The sequence below is a fragment of the Dendrobates tinctorius genome, unplaced genomic scaffold, assembly GCF_039654945.1.
Source record: "Dendrobates tinctorius isolate UK_male_01 unplaced genomic scaffold, ASM3965494v1 ptg000083l, whole genome shotgun sequence".
In the NCBI taxonomy this organism is placed as follows: Eukaryota; Metazoa; Chordata; class Amphibia; order Anura; family Dendrobatidae; genus Dendrobates; species Dendrobates tinctorius.
Genome location: NW_027361751.1, coordinates 27,689,327 through 27,703,112, shown reverse-complemented (window position 1 = coordinate 27,703,112; position 13,786 = coordinate 27,689,327). Strand labels below are relative to the sequence as shown.

Below are 13,786 nucleotides of genomic sequence, written 5' to 3'. Positions count from 1 at the left end.
GATTATTCAACATAGCTTTTCAGGGGAAGGATACAAAAAGTTGTCTCAGAGATTTAACCTGTCAGTTTCCACTGTGAGGAACATAGTAAGGAAATGGAAGAACACAGGTACGGTTCTTGTTAAGCCCAAAAGTGGCAGGCCAGGAAAAATATCAGAAAGGCAGAGAAGAAGAATGGTGAGAACAGTCAAGGACAATCCACAGACCACCTCCAAAGACCTGCAGCATCATCTTGCTGCAGATGGTGTCACTGTGCATCGGTCAACAATACAGCGCACTTTGCACAAGGAGAAGCTGTATGGGAGAGTGATGCGAAAGAAGCCGTTTCTGCAAGCACGCCACAAACAGAGTCGCCTGAGGTATGCAAAAGCAGATTTGGACAAGCCAGTTACATTTTGGAAGAAGGTCCTGTGGACTGATGAAACAAAGATTGAGTTGTTTAGTCATACAAAAAGGCGTTATGCATGGAGGCTAAAAAACACAGCATTCCAAGAAAAAGACTTGCTACCCACAGTAAAATTTGGTGGAGGTTCCATCATGCTTTGGGGCTGTGTAGCCAATGCCGGCACCGGGAATCTTGTTAAAGTTGAGGGTCGCATGGATTCAACTCAGTATCAGCAGTTTCTTGACAATAATGTGCAAGAATCAGTGACGAAGTTGAAGTTACGCAGGGGATGGGTATTTCACCAAGACAATGATCCAAAACACCGCTCCAAATTTACTCAGGCATTCATGCAGAGGAACAATTACAATGTTCTGGAATGGCCATCCCAGTCCCCAGACCTGAATATCATTGAACATCTGTGGGATGATTTGAAGCGGGCTGTCCATGCTCGGCGACCATCAAACTTAACTGAACTGGAATTGTTTTGTAAACAGGAATGGTCACAAATACCTTCATCCAGGATCCAGGAACTCATTAATAGCTACAGGAAGCGACTAGAGGCTGTTATTTTTGCAAAAGGAGGATCTACGAAATATTAATGTCACTTTTATGTTGAGGTGCCCATACATTTGCACTGGTCAAATTTTGTTTAAATGCAGATTGCACATTTTCTGTTAGTACAATAAACCTCATTTGAATCCAGAAATATAACTGAGTCCATCAGTTATTAGATATATGAAACTGAAATAGCTGTTGCAAAAACCAAAATTGTTATAAAGAAAAAAGGTTAACATTAATAGGGGTGCCCAAACTTTAACATATGACAGTACTTTATACTTGACAGCTGCTATACCCTTCTTTAATAGCTTTCTTGCTGCTTTTCATCTAAAATGTTTCAATGATTAATCTGCTTTTAATTAATTCACATGACAAACCAGAGCTAAATGTCAGAAAGGTAAATCTTCTCCAATCATTGCCTCTGTAAGCAATGTTTCACCTTTTTTTCTCTTCTGCTTGACCAGTCATTTAGGACAGAAGACAGGTTTAGTAAGAACCAAAAATTCACCATGTCCAGGATAAATTACTACTGGGAAGTCAGATGTATTCATTACTGGTTAGGTTAATATTTAGGTCATATTGCCTTAACAAAATAAAAACCACAAAATATAACATTTTGCTATCTAAAGTAAAGCTGAGGCCGGTATCACATATTTGGAGGATTGGATCCCGCAGATTTCCAGATTTCAAAAAAATTCTTGACCTGAATACTATTACATCAATGTGATATAAAATAATCATATAGGATCATTTTGTGATATACAAGGAGGAATTTATCTTCCCTCTTTGCAAAATATGTCAAAGATTTCAGGCTGGTGTCCAGACAAATTAAGAGAAGCGCCATTTTGCTAGTTCAACATGGTGAATTTGCTCAACCAAAGATTGCATGGAGTCACATTGTGTCACCCACACCACAACGACCACCGACAAGCAAGTTGCAAAAAATCTAACTGGGTTGGATTTTCTACAACTTGCTTATTGCAGTAGTGTAGGTGTTGCAACGCGACCCCCATACCCTTATGTAGAATGACGGCAAAAAGCAAACTTTGGTTGAGCAATGACTGTTGTGGCCAATGTCGCTATATAGCTCTAGCATTAAAACAACAGTTGCTCATGTTCAATCTCCTTAGCAATGGCTATAGCAATCTGGAATTATCAATGGCCTCGTGGAGATCAGCAGTGATCAGCTTTTCTTTATGGTAGTGTATGTTGCTGATCTCTGGATGTGGCTGGCATTCTTCAGTGAGGAGTGGTTTTTTGTCACTTTCCCTTTTTGTCTTGTGCCATTAGTTGGCACTTTTTATATCAAATTTTTCGTACTGGTTTACTCAGTTCATGAATTTGTCTCAAAGTTAAAAATGAGCCTTTTCCCTGTCTTGAGCTGTTTGTGTTACTTTTTGCTTTAAAATTCAGAACGAAACGACTGCACAAAAATACTGGCGTACAAGTTACAATTGAGTAATCAAGCTCACACATCTGAAATAGTTAAACCATGCCCAGAAAGCGGGAAAAAAAGGCCTGCACATAAAATAGATTTACAAGATGGTGTAAACAGAATAATAAATTGGGTGCAAATAAAAAAGGTGCAATACACACAAAAGTAGACAAAAACAGGCGCAATTGTAATAATGAATCAGGTTCTATGTGTTTCTCTTCTAACTTGCATTCTACAAGCACAGTGGATGGATTTATAGAAATCCCATGCCCACTATGCTTCTATTTAACACTACGTCAACTCACCCGTTTATGAGCCGCAGCATGTCAATTTCGGTGGTGGAGACGCCATTCTCTGCTGCGTAGTTTCTCCCATGGCCAATCATTAGATGCGTTCAATCCATGTAGATCACTAAGAACATGCGGATTTAACTCCGTGATTAGAATGCAGTGAAAATACGCTGCCTCCAAAACTCTATGGCTGGAGTCACACTAGCGAAAAAATCGGAAGAATGCAATGCGATAAAAAATCGCATTGCATTCGTCCCAGTGTTATTCTATGGGGCAGCTCCCATCATCTGATTTTTTTTCGGAACGTTTCCTCGGACCGAGACAATCGCAGCATGCTGCGTTTGTCACCGATTTTCGGATCGGACTCGCCAATGCAAGTCTATGGGTGCGATTAAAAATCGGATTACAAACGGAAAACAAGTGTGACTTGCAATAAAACCGCAAGACTTCTCCAGGTCAACAGGAAAGAGCATCAGGCATTGGCATTGGATGTCAATTGGATGCTTAGATGCGAATAAAATCGGTTCATCGCCGGAAATTCGGATGACAGACGGATCCCTGGACAAGAAACCTTTGTGCAATTTCGTATCGTTAAAATTCGACCGATTTTTTTAATCATTGTGTGTGACTTCAGCCTATTTCTGATCGCGGGCATGTAGCCTAACAGGACAGACACTAAGGGCTCTTTCAGAAGTCAGTGTGTCTAGTACATCTAGTGACAGTTTTCACGTGTATCGGAGACACTTAGGCTGGTTTCACATTTGCGCTTTTGTGCGCAGCGCATCGTGCGCACCCGTGCGCATGCGCACTGCGCACCTATGTTTAACATGACATGCGCATGGTCTTGCGCACACTTGCATTTTCGTGCGCATGCGTTTTTTTGTCTTTCGCGCCAGACGCAACATGTTGCATTTTTTGGTGCGCCCTGTCTCAGCAAAAAAATGCATGCGCACGGAATGCGCAAAAACAACACATTGAAGTCTATGGGAACGCATGCGTGCGCATGGTCTTGCGCAAGGTTGCGTTTTTCTGCGCATGCGTTTTTGAGTTAAACAAGTCTAGAATGTTCTCTAGACAATGGAAAAAATGACACACCTAAAAACGCATGTGCATAAGAAAGCGCAAACACATGCAAAAACGCATGTAAAACGCAAGCAACGCTGCGTTTTTTTGACGCATCAGCGTGCGCATGACGTTAAAAAAACGCGAGTTTGTTTTGCGTTTTTCTTTGCATTTTTTATGCGCCCAATGCGCTGCGCAAAAAAACGCTAATGTGAAACTAGCCTAACACATGTAGACCCATTCAAGTGAATGTGTCTGTGCACGTTATTGTGTTTCCATGGACCATGTGTCCATGGGCAAAATACGCAGACATGTCCACTTTTTACCAGCAGTTATCAAAAATAGAGGGATCCCCAAACTGTTTTTTTAAATTATTTAATAATTAAAAAACAGGCGTGGGGTCCCCCCCATTTTTGACAACTAGCCTTGCTAAAGCTAACAGATGGGGGCTGGTATTTTCAGGATGGTAAAGGGCAGCCCGCAGCTGCCCAGAAAATGATTATCTTTTAGATGTGCTTTGCCTGGCTCTTCCCACTTGCCCTATAGTGGTGACAATTGGAGTTCATATTTCTGAAGTTGATGTCACCTTTGTATTGTCTGGTGACATGAAGCCCACGGCTTAGTAATGGAGAGGCGTCACCTATCCATTATTAATCCTATAGTTATATGGTAAAGAAAGACACCTCAACAATAAAGTCCTTTATTTGAAATAAAACAAACCACACTTTTCCATTTTTATTTAACCCCTTAATGACTGGAGCTTTTTTCGATTTTTCGTTTTCGTTTTTTGCTCCCCTTCTTTCCAGAGCCATAACTTTTTTATTTTTCCATCAATATGGCCACGTGAGGGCTTATTTTTTGTTGGACAAGTTGTACTTTTGAACAACACCATTGGTTTTACCATGTCATGTACTCGAAAACGGGAAAAAATTCCAAGTGCGGTGAAATTGCATAAAAAATGCAATCCCACACTTGTTTTTTGTTTGGCTTTTTTGCTAGGTTCACTAACTGCTAAAACTGACCTGCCATTATGATTCTCCAGGTCATACGAGTTCATAGACACCAAAACTATCTAGGTTCTCTTTTTTATCTAAGTGGTGAAAAAAATTCCAAAGTTTGCTAAAAAAATGTGCAATTTTCCGAGACCAATAGCGTCTCCATTTTTCGTGATCTTGGGCTGGGTAAGGGCTTATTTTTTGCGCGCCGGGCTGACGTTTTTAATGATATCACTTTCGTGCAGATATGTTCTTTTGATCACCCGTTATTTCATTTTAATGCAATGGCGCAGCAACCAAAAAAACGTAATTCTGGCTTTTTGATTTTTTTTCTTGCTACGCCATTCAGCGATTGGGTTAATCCTTTTTTTATTGATAGATCGGGAGATTCTGAATGCGGCGATACCAAATATGTGTAGGTTTGATTGTTTTATTGTTGTATTTTGATTGGGGCAATTATTTTTTTATTTTTTTTTTTTAAACACTTTTTTTTTTCTTACTTTTGGCATGCTTCAATAGCCTCCATGGAATCACAGTTAACGTATAAAAAAATCGATCAGATTTTGACAGCCGAGAATCGCACCAATGTTCTCCGTATAGTAATCCGTGTGTAATCCCTTTGCAATGCAAGGATGCGATTTCCTTGCATCTAAGTTTCCGTATGGCATCCATATGCCGTTATTTTCTCACACACTTGCAAAATTGACATTTAACAGATCCATGGCCTGAAATTAATTAAAATCATAATTATCAACCCTATTTATTGCCTCAACAACAGGTTCCACCCTCCAAACTTTGCATTAGAGTCCGTGCTTGTGTTGTGGTATTGCTGCTTTGTGTCAAACATGTCAGACAGGCTTACTTTCAACACTATTGAGCAGATGTGTTTCCATTGGGTTTTGTCCCAATGTTTTGGGAGCCATACACAGTGATTGTGGATCCAAGGAGGCGGAGACAAATGTGGGTACATCTGCTTTTGAGGTGACGGTTTACTAAAGGCCATTTCCACCGCCTGTATGATTCTCTATGCAGCCATCCTGACAAGTTCTTCCAGCATTGTCGGATGAGCATGCCCACATTTGACATTCTGATGGAGATTGTGCGCCCTGGGCTCACCTTCAAAGACACAAGATGCGCAAGCATATTTCCGCAGAGGAGCGCCTTTTACTTACATTATGGTATGCATTCATCCATCCTCTATATTCATGATGTATTTTACTTGTGTTTTATTGAAGTACAGTCATCCATTCCTTTGTTGTAGTGTTTTTTTTCCCTTTTTAGTTCCTTATTTTTCGTCTCACATTTTGCCTTTGACATTATATGCTGCTTTGAAGAGGAGCAAAGGCATTGAATTGTGTTTTATTCTATGAAGGCAGGGCTTATTTTCTATTGCCCATAACTTTTAGTAAGGCCTAAAATGTTTTTTTGAGGCATGGATTTGTATTTTTTTTTTATATCCCCTTATAGATTCCTTTCCACTGGGCTCTCCTATGCGGCACTGTATCTTGAGTTCTTAAAGGGAGTCTGTCACCCCATTTTTGCTCTGAGCTGCGGCCACCGACATCTGGGGCTTATCTACAGCATTCTGTAATGCTGTAGATAAGCCCCCGATGTAACTTGAAAGATAAGAAAAACGAGTTAGATTATAATCACTCCTTTGTCCGGTCTGATGGGTGTCGCGGTCTGGTGCTTCCCATCTTCTGGTGATGACGTCCTCCTCCTTACTTCTCCCGTGGCTCCTGCGCAGGCGTTCTTTATCTGCCCTGTTGAGTGCAGAGTAAAGGCCTGCATTGCGCAGGCGCCGGACCTCTCTGACCTTTTCCGGCGCCTGCGCATTGCAGTACTTTATTCTTCCCTTGAAGCGATGGCTGAGGGACCACCACAATGCAGGGAGACTACGGTACACAGATGAGATGCAAACAACAAAGGGTTAATTTATTTACAGGAGGGGGAATGCAGTGTTAGGAAAGTGTAAACAGGGGTATGCAATGACATAAAACAATTTACAAAAGTGATATTCTCTAGCTGGGCCGTACAAATGGCATGGTGCACCAACTATTACAGATCAGTGTATTTTTCAAAAGGCAAAACAATACAATAAAGTACAGTATGCTGCTACTCTAACTATGGCCTGACTGACCGCTGCTACACTCCGGCCGCACGACTACCGTGCTCTGTCTATTGCAGCCTATCCTAAGCCTTAAACATGTGCGCACACGGGGTTAACACTCACGGTAAAGTGGATATCTAAGTTCCTTCCTGGGGGCCCCCTGCAGTTCTCTGCAAGATGATGCAATGTCCTCCCTGGAAGCTCTGTGCAACGTGGTCTTGTCCTTGTGTGAAGATTCCAAGCCTGTTCCTTTCTTGTCTTTTCTTCATGGCTTCTGGCAGCAAGGCAGGAAAGCCGCCTTTTAATCCTCAGAATAGCTTACAAAGTCACAGTCTCAGGCTAAACGTACTTTTTCCTCACATCTCAGGCAGGCCCGTCTGCTTCCTGCAGAAATCTCCTCTTCTCCACACAGAAAAGCAGCCCCTCCCCTCTGTAGTCAGGCAGATGAAACCAAAAAAGATTGGGGTAGTGCGCAGGCCCCCCTACTCGACTGGACTGCAACCACTGGGGTCTTGAACTTACGGAAGTCTGGGGTTTCTTCCTCTTCGAGTTGTTAATGGAGATACCCCTCTAGTGTTTCCACCGTCACTCGTGACAGGCCATCGGCATTTGCATTTTCAGTAGCAAAGCAATAACGGATGGTAAAGTCAAACTTGGCCAGGCGAGCCACCCACCGTTGTTCTAAGGCCCCCAATTTAGCATTGTCAAAGTGGGCCAGGGGATTATTGTCCGTTCGAACTTGAATCTTGGTCCCTGCCAGGAAGCCCGCAAACTTCTCTGTCGTTGCCCACATGAGGGCCAGGAGCTCTAACCGGAAAGAGCTGTAATTATGGGGGTTTCATTCACTGTCTCGCAGGGACCTACTGGCATACCTGATGACTCTCTCATGTCCATCCTGCATTTGGGAAAGTACTGCACCGAGTCCATGAAGGCTACCGTCTGTGTACAACAGGAATGGTTGATCGAAATCTGCGTAGGCCAAAATCGGGGCTGAAGTAAGAGCATTCTTTATAGCCTGGAAGGCCTCCTCTCGCCTCTGGTCCCAGGGGATGCACTGGGTCCTCAGCACTCCGGCAGTCCCCCTCAGCAGTTCATTCAGAGGACTCGCCTGTCATGATCCATGCTGGATCATGACAGATAAAAGCACTAGTAACCTTTTTTTTTCCTTAAGCTTGTGCTTAAAGGTAGTTTTTGACCCCGGTGCCCATTGGGGTTATTGCACGGTGGTGTCTTTTTTCTAGTTTGCCCCCGGTGGTGGTTAGTGTTATTGCACATGATAATGAAGCAGGTGTGATTGCTGTCTTACCTATAAAAGAGTGTTAGGTGGTTGCAATCACTGTTGGTGATAGTGTTCATTTCAACCATCCTTGGTGGAGGAAGGATCTAGAGAGAGTTCCTGGCAGCTCAGTCAGAGTCCTGGTGTGGAAGGAGCTAGAGAGAGAGTTCCTTGCAGCTCTGACAAAGCTTGGTGAAGCAGCAGCTATTCTGGAGGAAAGCTGTACTGAGGTTCTGGACTCTGTTGCTGGGAGCAAGAGCAACAGAGCAAAGCTAAGTGGTGTTAGGCTGGTTTCACATTTGCGTTTTTTTGCGCTTGAAAAAAACGCATACGTGCGCATGCGTTTTTTTCCCCTATATTTAACATGGGTGCGCATACCTGCGCGCTGGCATGCGCACGTATGCGATTTTCATGCGCTGCGTTTTTTTGGGGTGTGCGTTTGTATTTTACAGACGCTACATGTTGCATTTTTTGGTCCTGCAAAAAAGCGCATGCGCACATATGCGCACGTTTTGAGCTAAAAATGGCCATTATAGCCTATGGATGCGCATACGTGCGCACTGGCATGCGCATGTATGCGTTTTTTTAGCGCTGCATTTTTTTGGTGGTGTCCACTTGTTGTACTAGTTATAAACTTCTAAAGTAAAAAAAAAAAAGTCTATATAAAGGAGGTGCCTGCCAAAACTCTGCCACTACTACACTGACAGATTGGAGAGCAGACAGTCACCAAGGAACCCATCTTCTATCAGCGTCAAGAATGTGAGTATATTACATTATATGCCTGTCCTTTTAAATTATGTATGTACTAATGATTTTTATTATTTTTACATGCAGTATGTCTTCAGAATCCGAATATTCCCCATCGCGGCAGGAATTGGCGCAAGCAGACCGTGAGGTGATTATTTTCGTGCATCTGGTAAGTATATCTGCTGCTACTCCAAATCTCTTACGTTTTTTTCAACTTTTTTAAGACATCATCATCATCATCTTCTGCGGACGGGACTACTGAGGGCGAAGAGCAGGAGCAGCGAAGCCAAGTCCCGGTGGTGATACGGAATGTATGTATCAAATGATTCGTAATGTTCTTTATTTTTTATCTTCTATTTTTACTCTTTTTTATGTTTCTTTTTTTTGTAACTTTTTATTCAATTTAAATTTGATTATTCTAATGAATGTGTTTTGTCTAGGTTCCACAACGGGATGAAGACGTCTACCTGGATAATGAGCAGCTCATCAGCCTGGTCCAGGAGCGTGCGCCGTTGTGGGACAGCCGTGACCGGCTGTTCAAGGACAATGTGGTGACCCGGCGGCTATGGAATGAGGTGGCCGCAGCGTTGATGGATGGCTGGGACAGCGCCACAGCATCCTCCAAAAAGGCGTTTAGTGAGTATTTCCCTGCTCTGTATTGTGCCGCAGTGACTGTTGTCCTTGACGGCACTGTTGGGTTTCGTGCTAGGTATATTCTAGCAGGAAACCCAACAGTGTCATCGGGCTCTACAGTGACTGCTTTGAGTATTGTATTGCTATATTGTGCCGCAGTGACTGTTGTCCTTGACGGCACTGTTGGGTTTCGTGCTAGGTATATTCTAGCAGGAAACCCAACAGTGTCATCGGGCTCTACAGTGACTGCTTTGAGTATTGTATTGCTATATTGTGCCGCAGTGACTGTTGTCCTTGATGGCACTGTTGGGTTTCGTGCTAGGTATATTCTAGCAGGAAACCCAACAGTGTCATCGGGCTCTACAGTGACTGCTTTGAGTATTGTATTGCTATATTGTGCCGCAGTGACTGTTGTCCTTGACGGCACTGTTGGGTTTCGTGCTAGGTATATTCTAGCAGGAAACCCAACAGTGTCTTCGGGCTCTACAGTGACTGCTTTGAGTATTGTATTGCTATATTGTGCCGCAGTGACTGTTGTCCTTGACGGCACTGTTGGGTTTCGTGCTAGGTATATTCTAGCAGGAAACCCAACAGTGTCATCGGGCTCTACAGTGACTGCTTTGAGTATTGTATTGCTATATTGTGCCGCAGTGACTATTGTCCTTGACGGCACTGTTTTTTTTTTCCCAACAGTGGACAAAGTCCGAACACGTTGGCGTTCGATCAAGGACCGCTTCAACAGTGATGTTCGTGCTGAGGGCCAGGTTCGCAGTGGATCTGCGTCAAGGACCAGAACTAGATACCGTCACTATCACGCGTTGCAGTTCCTAAGACCGGTCCTTGCCACGAGATCGTAAGTATTATAAATTTTGGGTTTTTATTTTTATTAATCTGTGTTTTTCTAATCCACAGCTGATGCTTCTTGTAAAGGCATGGTAGTAATGATTTTCCTTTCTTCCACAGCACCTGGAGCAGCACCCTGCAACCTGGCCCTGGAGCGGTCCTTCCTCGTACGTCCTCTGACCCGTCCCAGCCATCCGACAGCTATGAAGCACCTTGCAGGTCAGCCACACACAGCTGGTGACCAGGAAGCTGGGCCATCAGGTGTTCCCCTGTCCCAGGTCTCTGCCACTGGTTATGCGGGCACTACCCGCCAGAGGCAGAGGGCCTTGGACAGGAATGTCTTGCCTGAGTTTATGCATTTGAGCGAGGCCTTTAATTCCAGCCTCAAGTCGCTGTCCGACAGAGTTGAAAGTGGTTTTGCACTCATGGAACGTGGTTTTAACCACTTTGAACACCGCTTCAATTCTGTAGAACAGCGCCTTGACCGTCTGGAGGCCGACCTCAACAGACCAGCACACCATTTTTTTAGTAAGATTGAAAAGGGCATGGCGGAACACCTTAGTCCTGATCAACAGCTGAATGTGCTGCAGGCCTGCAACAATGCTTTCTTGCAGGCTATGCAGCATAATCTGTACGGTCAGCAGTCAGTGGTGTCATTTCCACCTGTGCCACCATTGACTCGCTTCACCTCACTACCGACTTGTGCTGCATACCACTGCATGGACACCTCTATTCAAAGCCAGGACACCCACCGTTACACCACCACAAGTCTGAGTGCAGCTGGTCACTTCACCGACACCACCATGGCAAGCGCTGCTCCTGTCTGGAGCACCACCGCCACTCCCATGCATGCGTGGAGCTCAGCCACCACTAGGCAAACATGGAACAGCCCTGCCGCTACAACAACATGTAGTAGCCCTGCCACCACCACTCCGCAAACCTGGACCATCACTGCCGCCACCAGTCCTCCTGAAAGGACGAGCACTGCCAACCAAGAGCAGCAGCAGCAGCCACCTCAGCAGCAGCCACCTCAGCAGCAGCCACCTCAGCAGCAGCAGCAGCCACCGCAGCAGCAGCAGCCACCCCAGCAGACGGGGGACCTACACTCAATATTTGCCCCAAGTTCAAGGCGAAATCAATCAAGGCGGGCATTGGGCCAAAGTCGGTCCAGGCACACAAGCCTACGGCGACATGCCACTACAACAAATGTACCTGAACAGATTTCCTCTCCTCCAAGTGTTCCTAGTTTAATTCCCTTAACTGGACTACCTTCCCCCACAAGTTTTGTTGCCCCTTCCCCTCAAACACCATCTTCAACTGCAAGTGTTGCATATTCCCTGCACACCCCCAAATTGAAACCATCTGCCCCCAAACGCCGGAAAAAATAATTTTTTGGTTTATTTTTGTGATTAAAAATAAATTTACATTTGTGGTTCACCATTACAAAGTTTCATTAATGTTGTTTGCGCCGCTCACACACACTGATGGGTAAATACATGTTAAAAACCAACCCAAGGCCTAGTATAGTCATATGTGAAATAACACGGACTAGTATAGTCATACCAAGGCCTAGTGTAATAACTCGAGTTTTACCAACTTGGATCTGGTTTCATGAAAAACAAACAGTTGAAACTTGTCTAAAAAATAAGTTTCTTTCTTAAAAAGTTTCACCAGTTTGTTTTTTGTGAAACAAGATGCTAGTTGGTAAAAATCGAGTTATTACAGTAGGCCTTGGTATGACTATACTAGGCCGTGGTATTTCACATGACTATACTAGTAGGCCCAAGACCTACTATACTCATATTTGAAATACCACGGCCTAGTATAGTCATTCCAAGGCCTAGTGTAATAACTCTAGTTTTACCAACTAGAATCTGGTTTCATGAAAAACAAACTGTTGAAACGTGTCAAGTTTCACCAGTTTGTTTTTCGTGAAACAAGATCCTAGTTGGTAAAAATCGAGTTATTACAGTAGGCCTTGGTATGACTATACTAGGCCGTGGTATTTCACATGACTATACTAGTAGGCCCAAGGCCTACTATACTCATATTTGAAATACCACGGCCTAGTATAGTCATTCCAAGGCCTAGTGTAATAACTCTAGAAACTTGTCTATTTATACACTACCACAATTTTAAATAAAAGTTGGAATTGAGCTGATTACAATCATCCACTCAATGCTGACTTGTATTCCCCATTGACTTTCATTGGGTGGGGTTGGGTTTTGAGGGTTGGGTTTTGAGTTGGACAATTTTCTCTTGAAAAAAATTGGTTTCCTGATTCATGGCCTGCAGCTTTGCTCGTTCCAATATATTTCACGCAGACTAGCAATGCTGCATTTTAACTCATATGTGTATTTACCTGCCCAGGTGTGTGAACATCAAAAAATTCAGTTATACATGGGAAGTTTTTTATTTAATTGGATTTTAAAAAATATAGTGCACTCAGTAATGGTATCAAATAAGGTTTTTTATTACCATAAACAAACAAAAACATTACACCATTTCATCTTGCCAGTGCACCCGTCCTACATCAGAAATAAAGTAGGCCGCAAATTGGTCCCTCATTTGGCCAACTTCAACGGATGACCTGAGAGTGTGCTGAGTGAATTCAGGCAATGGGTTAGGAGCATCATCGTCCAGTTCAAAGGTCGGGTGCTCTTTAGCCATCACAAAGTTATGTAGAACCACACAGGCCTTCACCACCTCATCGACTGTTTCAAGTTTAAGATTAATGGCCGTGCCCAGAATTCGCCATCTGGAGACAAGAATCCCAAAAGCACACTCGACAGTTCTTCTGGCCCTGGTCAGCCTGTAATTAAATATTTTTTTGGTGTGGTCCAAGTCCCGGCTGGAGTAGGGTTTCAGTAAGTTTCCGCACATTTGAAAAGCCTCATCGCCAACCATTACAAAGGGCAGTGGCGGAGCTTCGGTGTGAGGAAGAGGCCGTGGCATAGGGAAATTAAATTGGTTGCCATACAACCTCCGGCCCATGTCTGAGTTTTTAAAAGCCTGTGAGTCATTACCACGGCCAAATGCTCCAATGTCCACTGCTACAAACATACATCCGGCATCCGCAATGGCCATGAGTACTATTGAAAAGTACTTTTTGTAATTATAGTACTCAGATCCCGTTCTTTTGGGTTTGATGATCCGTATGTGTTTACCATCAACAGCTCCCAAACAGTTGGGAAAATTGCATACTGTCCAGAATTTGTCAGCAATTTCCATCCACTTTTCAGCGGTGGGCAGGGGCAGAAATTCTGGACAAAGAACATTCCAGAGAGCCCGGCAGGTGTCAGCAACAATTCCAGACAAGGTAGAGATTCCAATACGGTACTGGAAGTGTAGTGAAGATAGGGTTTCTCCAGTCGCCAGGAATCTGTGAACAGACAAAGAAGTAAAATTAATATTTATGTATATTATTTTAAACTATAAAATAAAATATTAGTAC

General features: G+C 43.6%; 1 protein-coding gene across 1 annotated transcript; it reads left to right on the top strand.

The window, feature by feature from the left end:
* The first annotated feature begins 8,645 nt into the window (after positions 1 to 8,645).
* Positions 8,646 to 11,283, top strand: LOC141097237 (uncharacterized). The gene is made up of 4 exons (XM_073584344.1): positions 8,646 to 9,004; positions 9,081 to 9,167; positions 9,297 to 10,342; positions 10,453 to 11,283. Exons 1-4 carry the CDS (start codon positions 8,906 to 8,908, stop codon positions 10,571 to 10,573), a joined length of 1,353 nt encoding a protein of 450 aa, XP_073440445.1. The 5' UTR covers positions 8,646 to 8,905; the 3' UTR covers positions 10,574 to 11,283.
* Positions 11,284 to 13,786: the final 2,503 nt, after the last annotated feature.

Coding starts and splice junctions, on each gene's coding strand:
- LOC141097237 (XM_073584344.1), top strand. CDS start 8,906: ATGTATGTACTAATGATTTTTATTATTTTTACATGCAGTATGTCTTCA. Junction 9,168..9,296: donor TCCCGGTGGTGATACGGAAT/GTATGTATCAAA, acceptor TGTTTTGTCTAG/GTTCCACAACGGGATGAAGA. Junction 10,343..10,452: donor CCGGTCCTTGCCACGAGATC/GTAAGTATTATA, acceptor TTTCTTCCACAG/CACCTGGAGCAGCACCCTGC.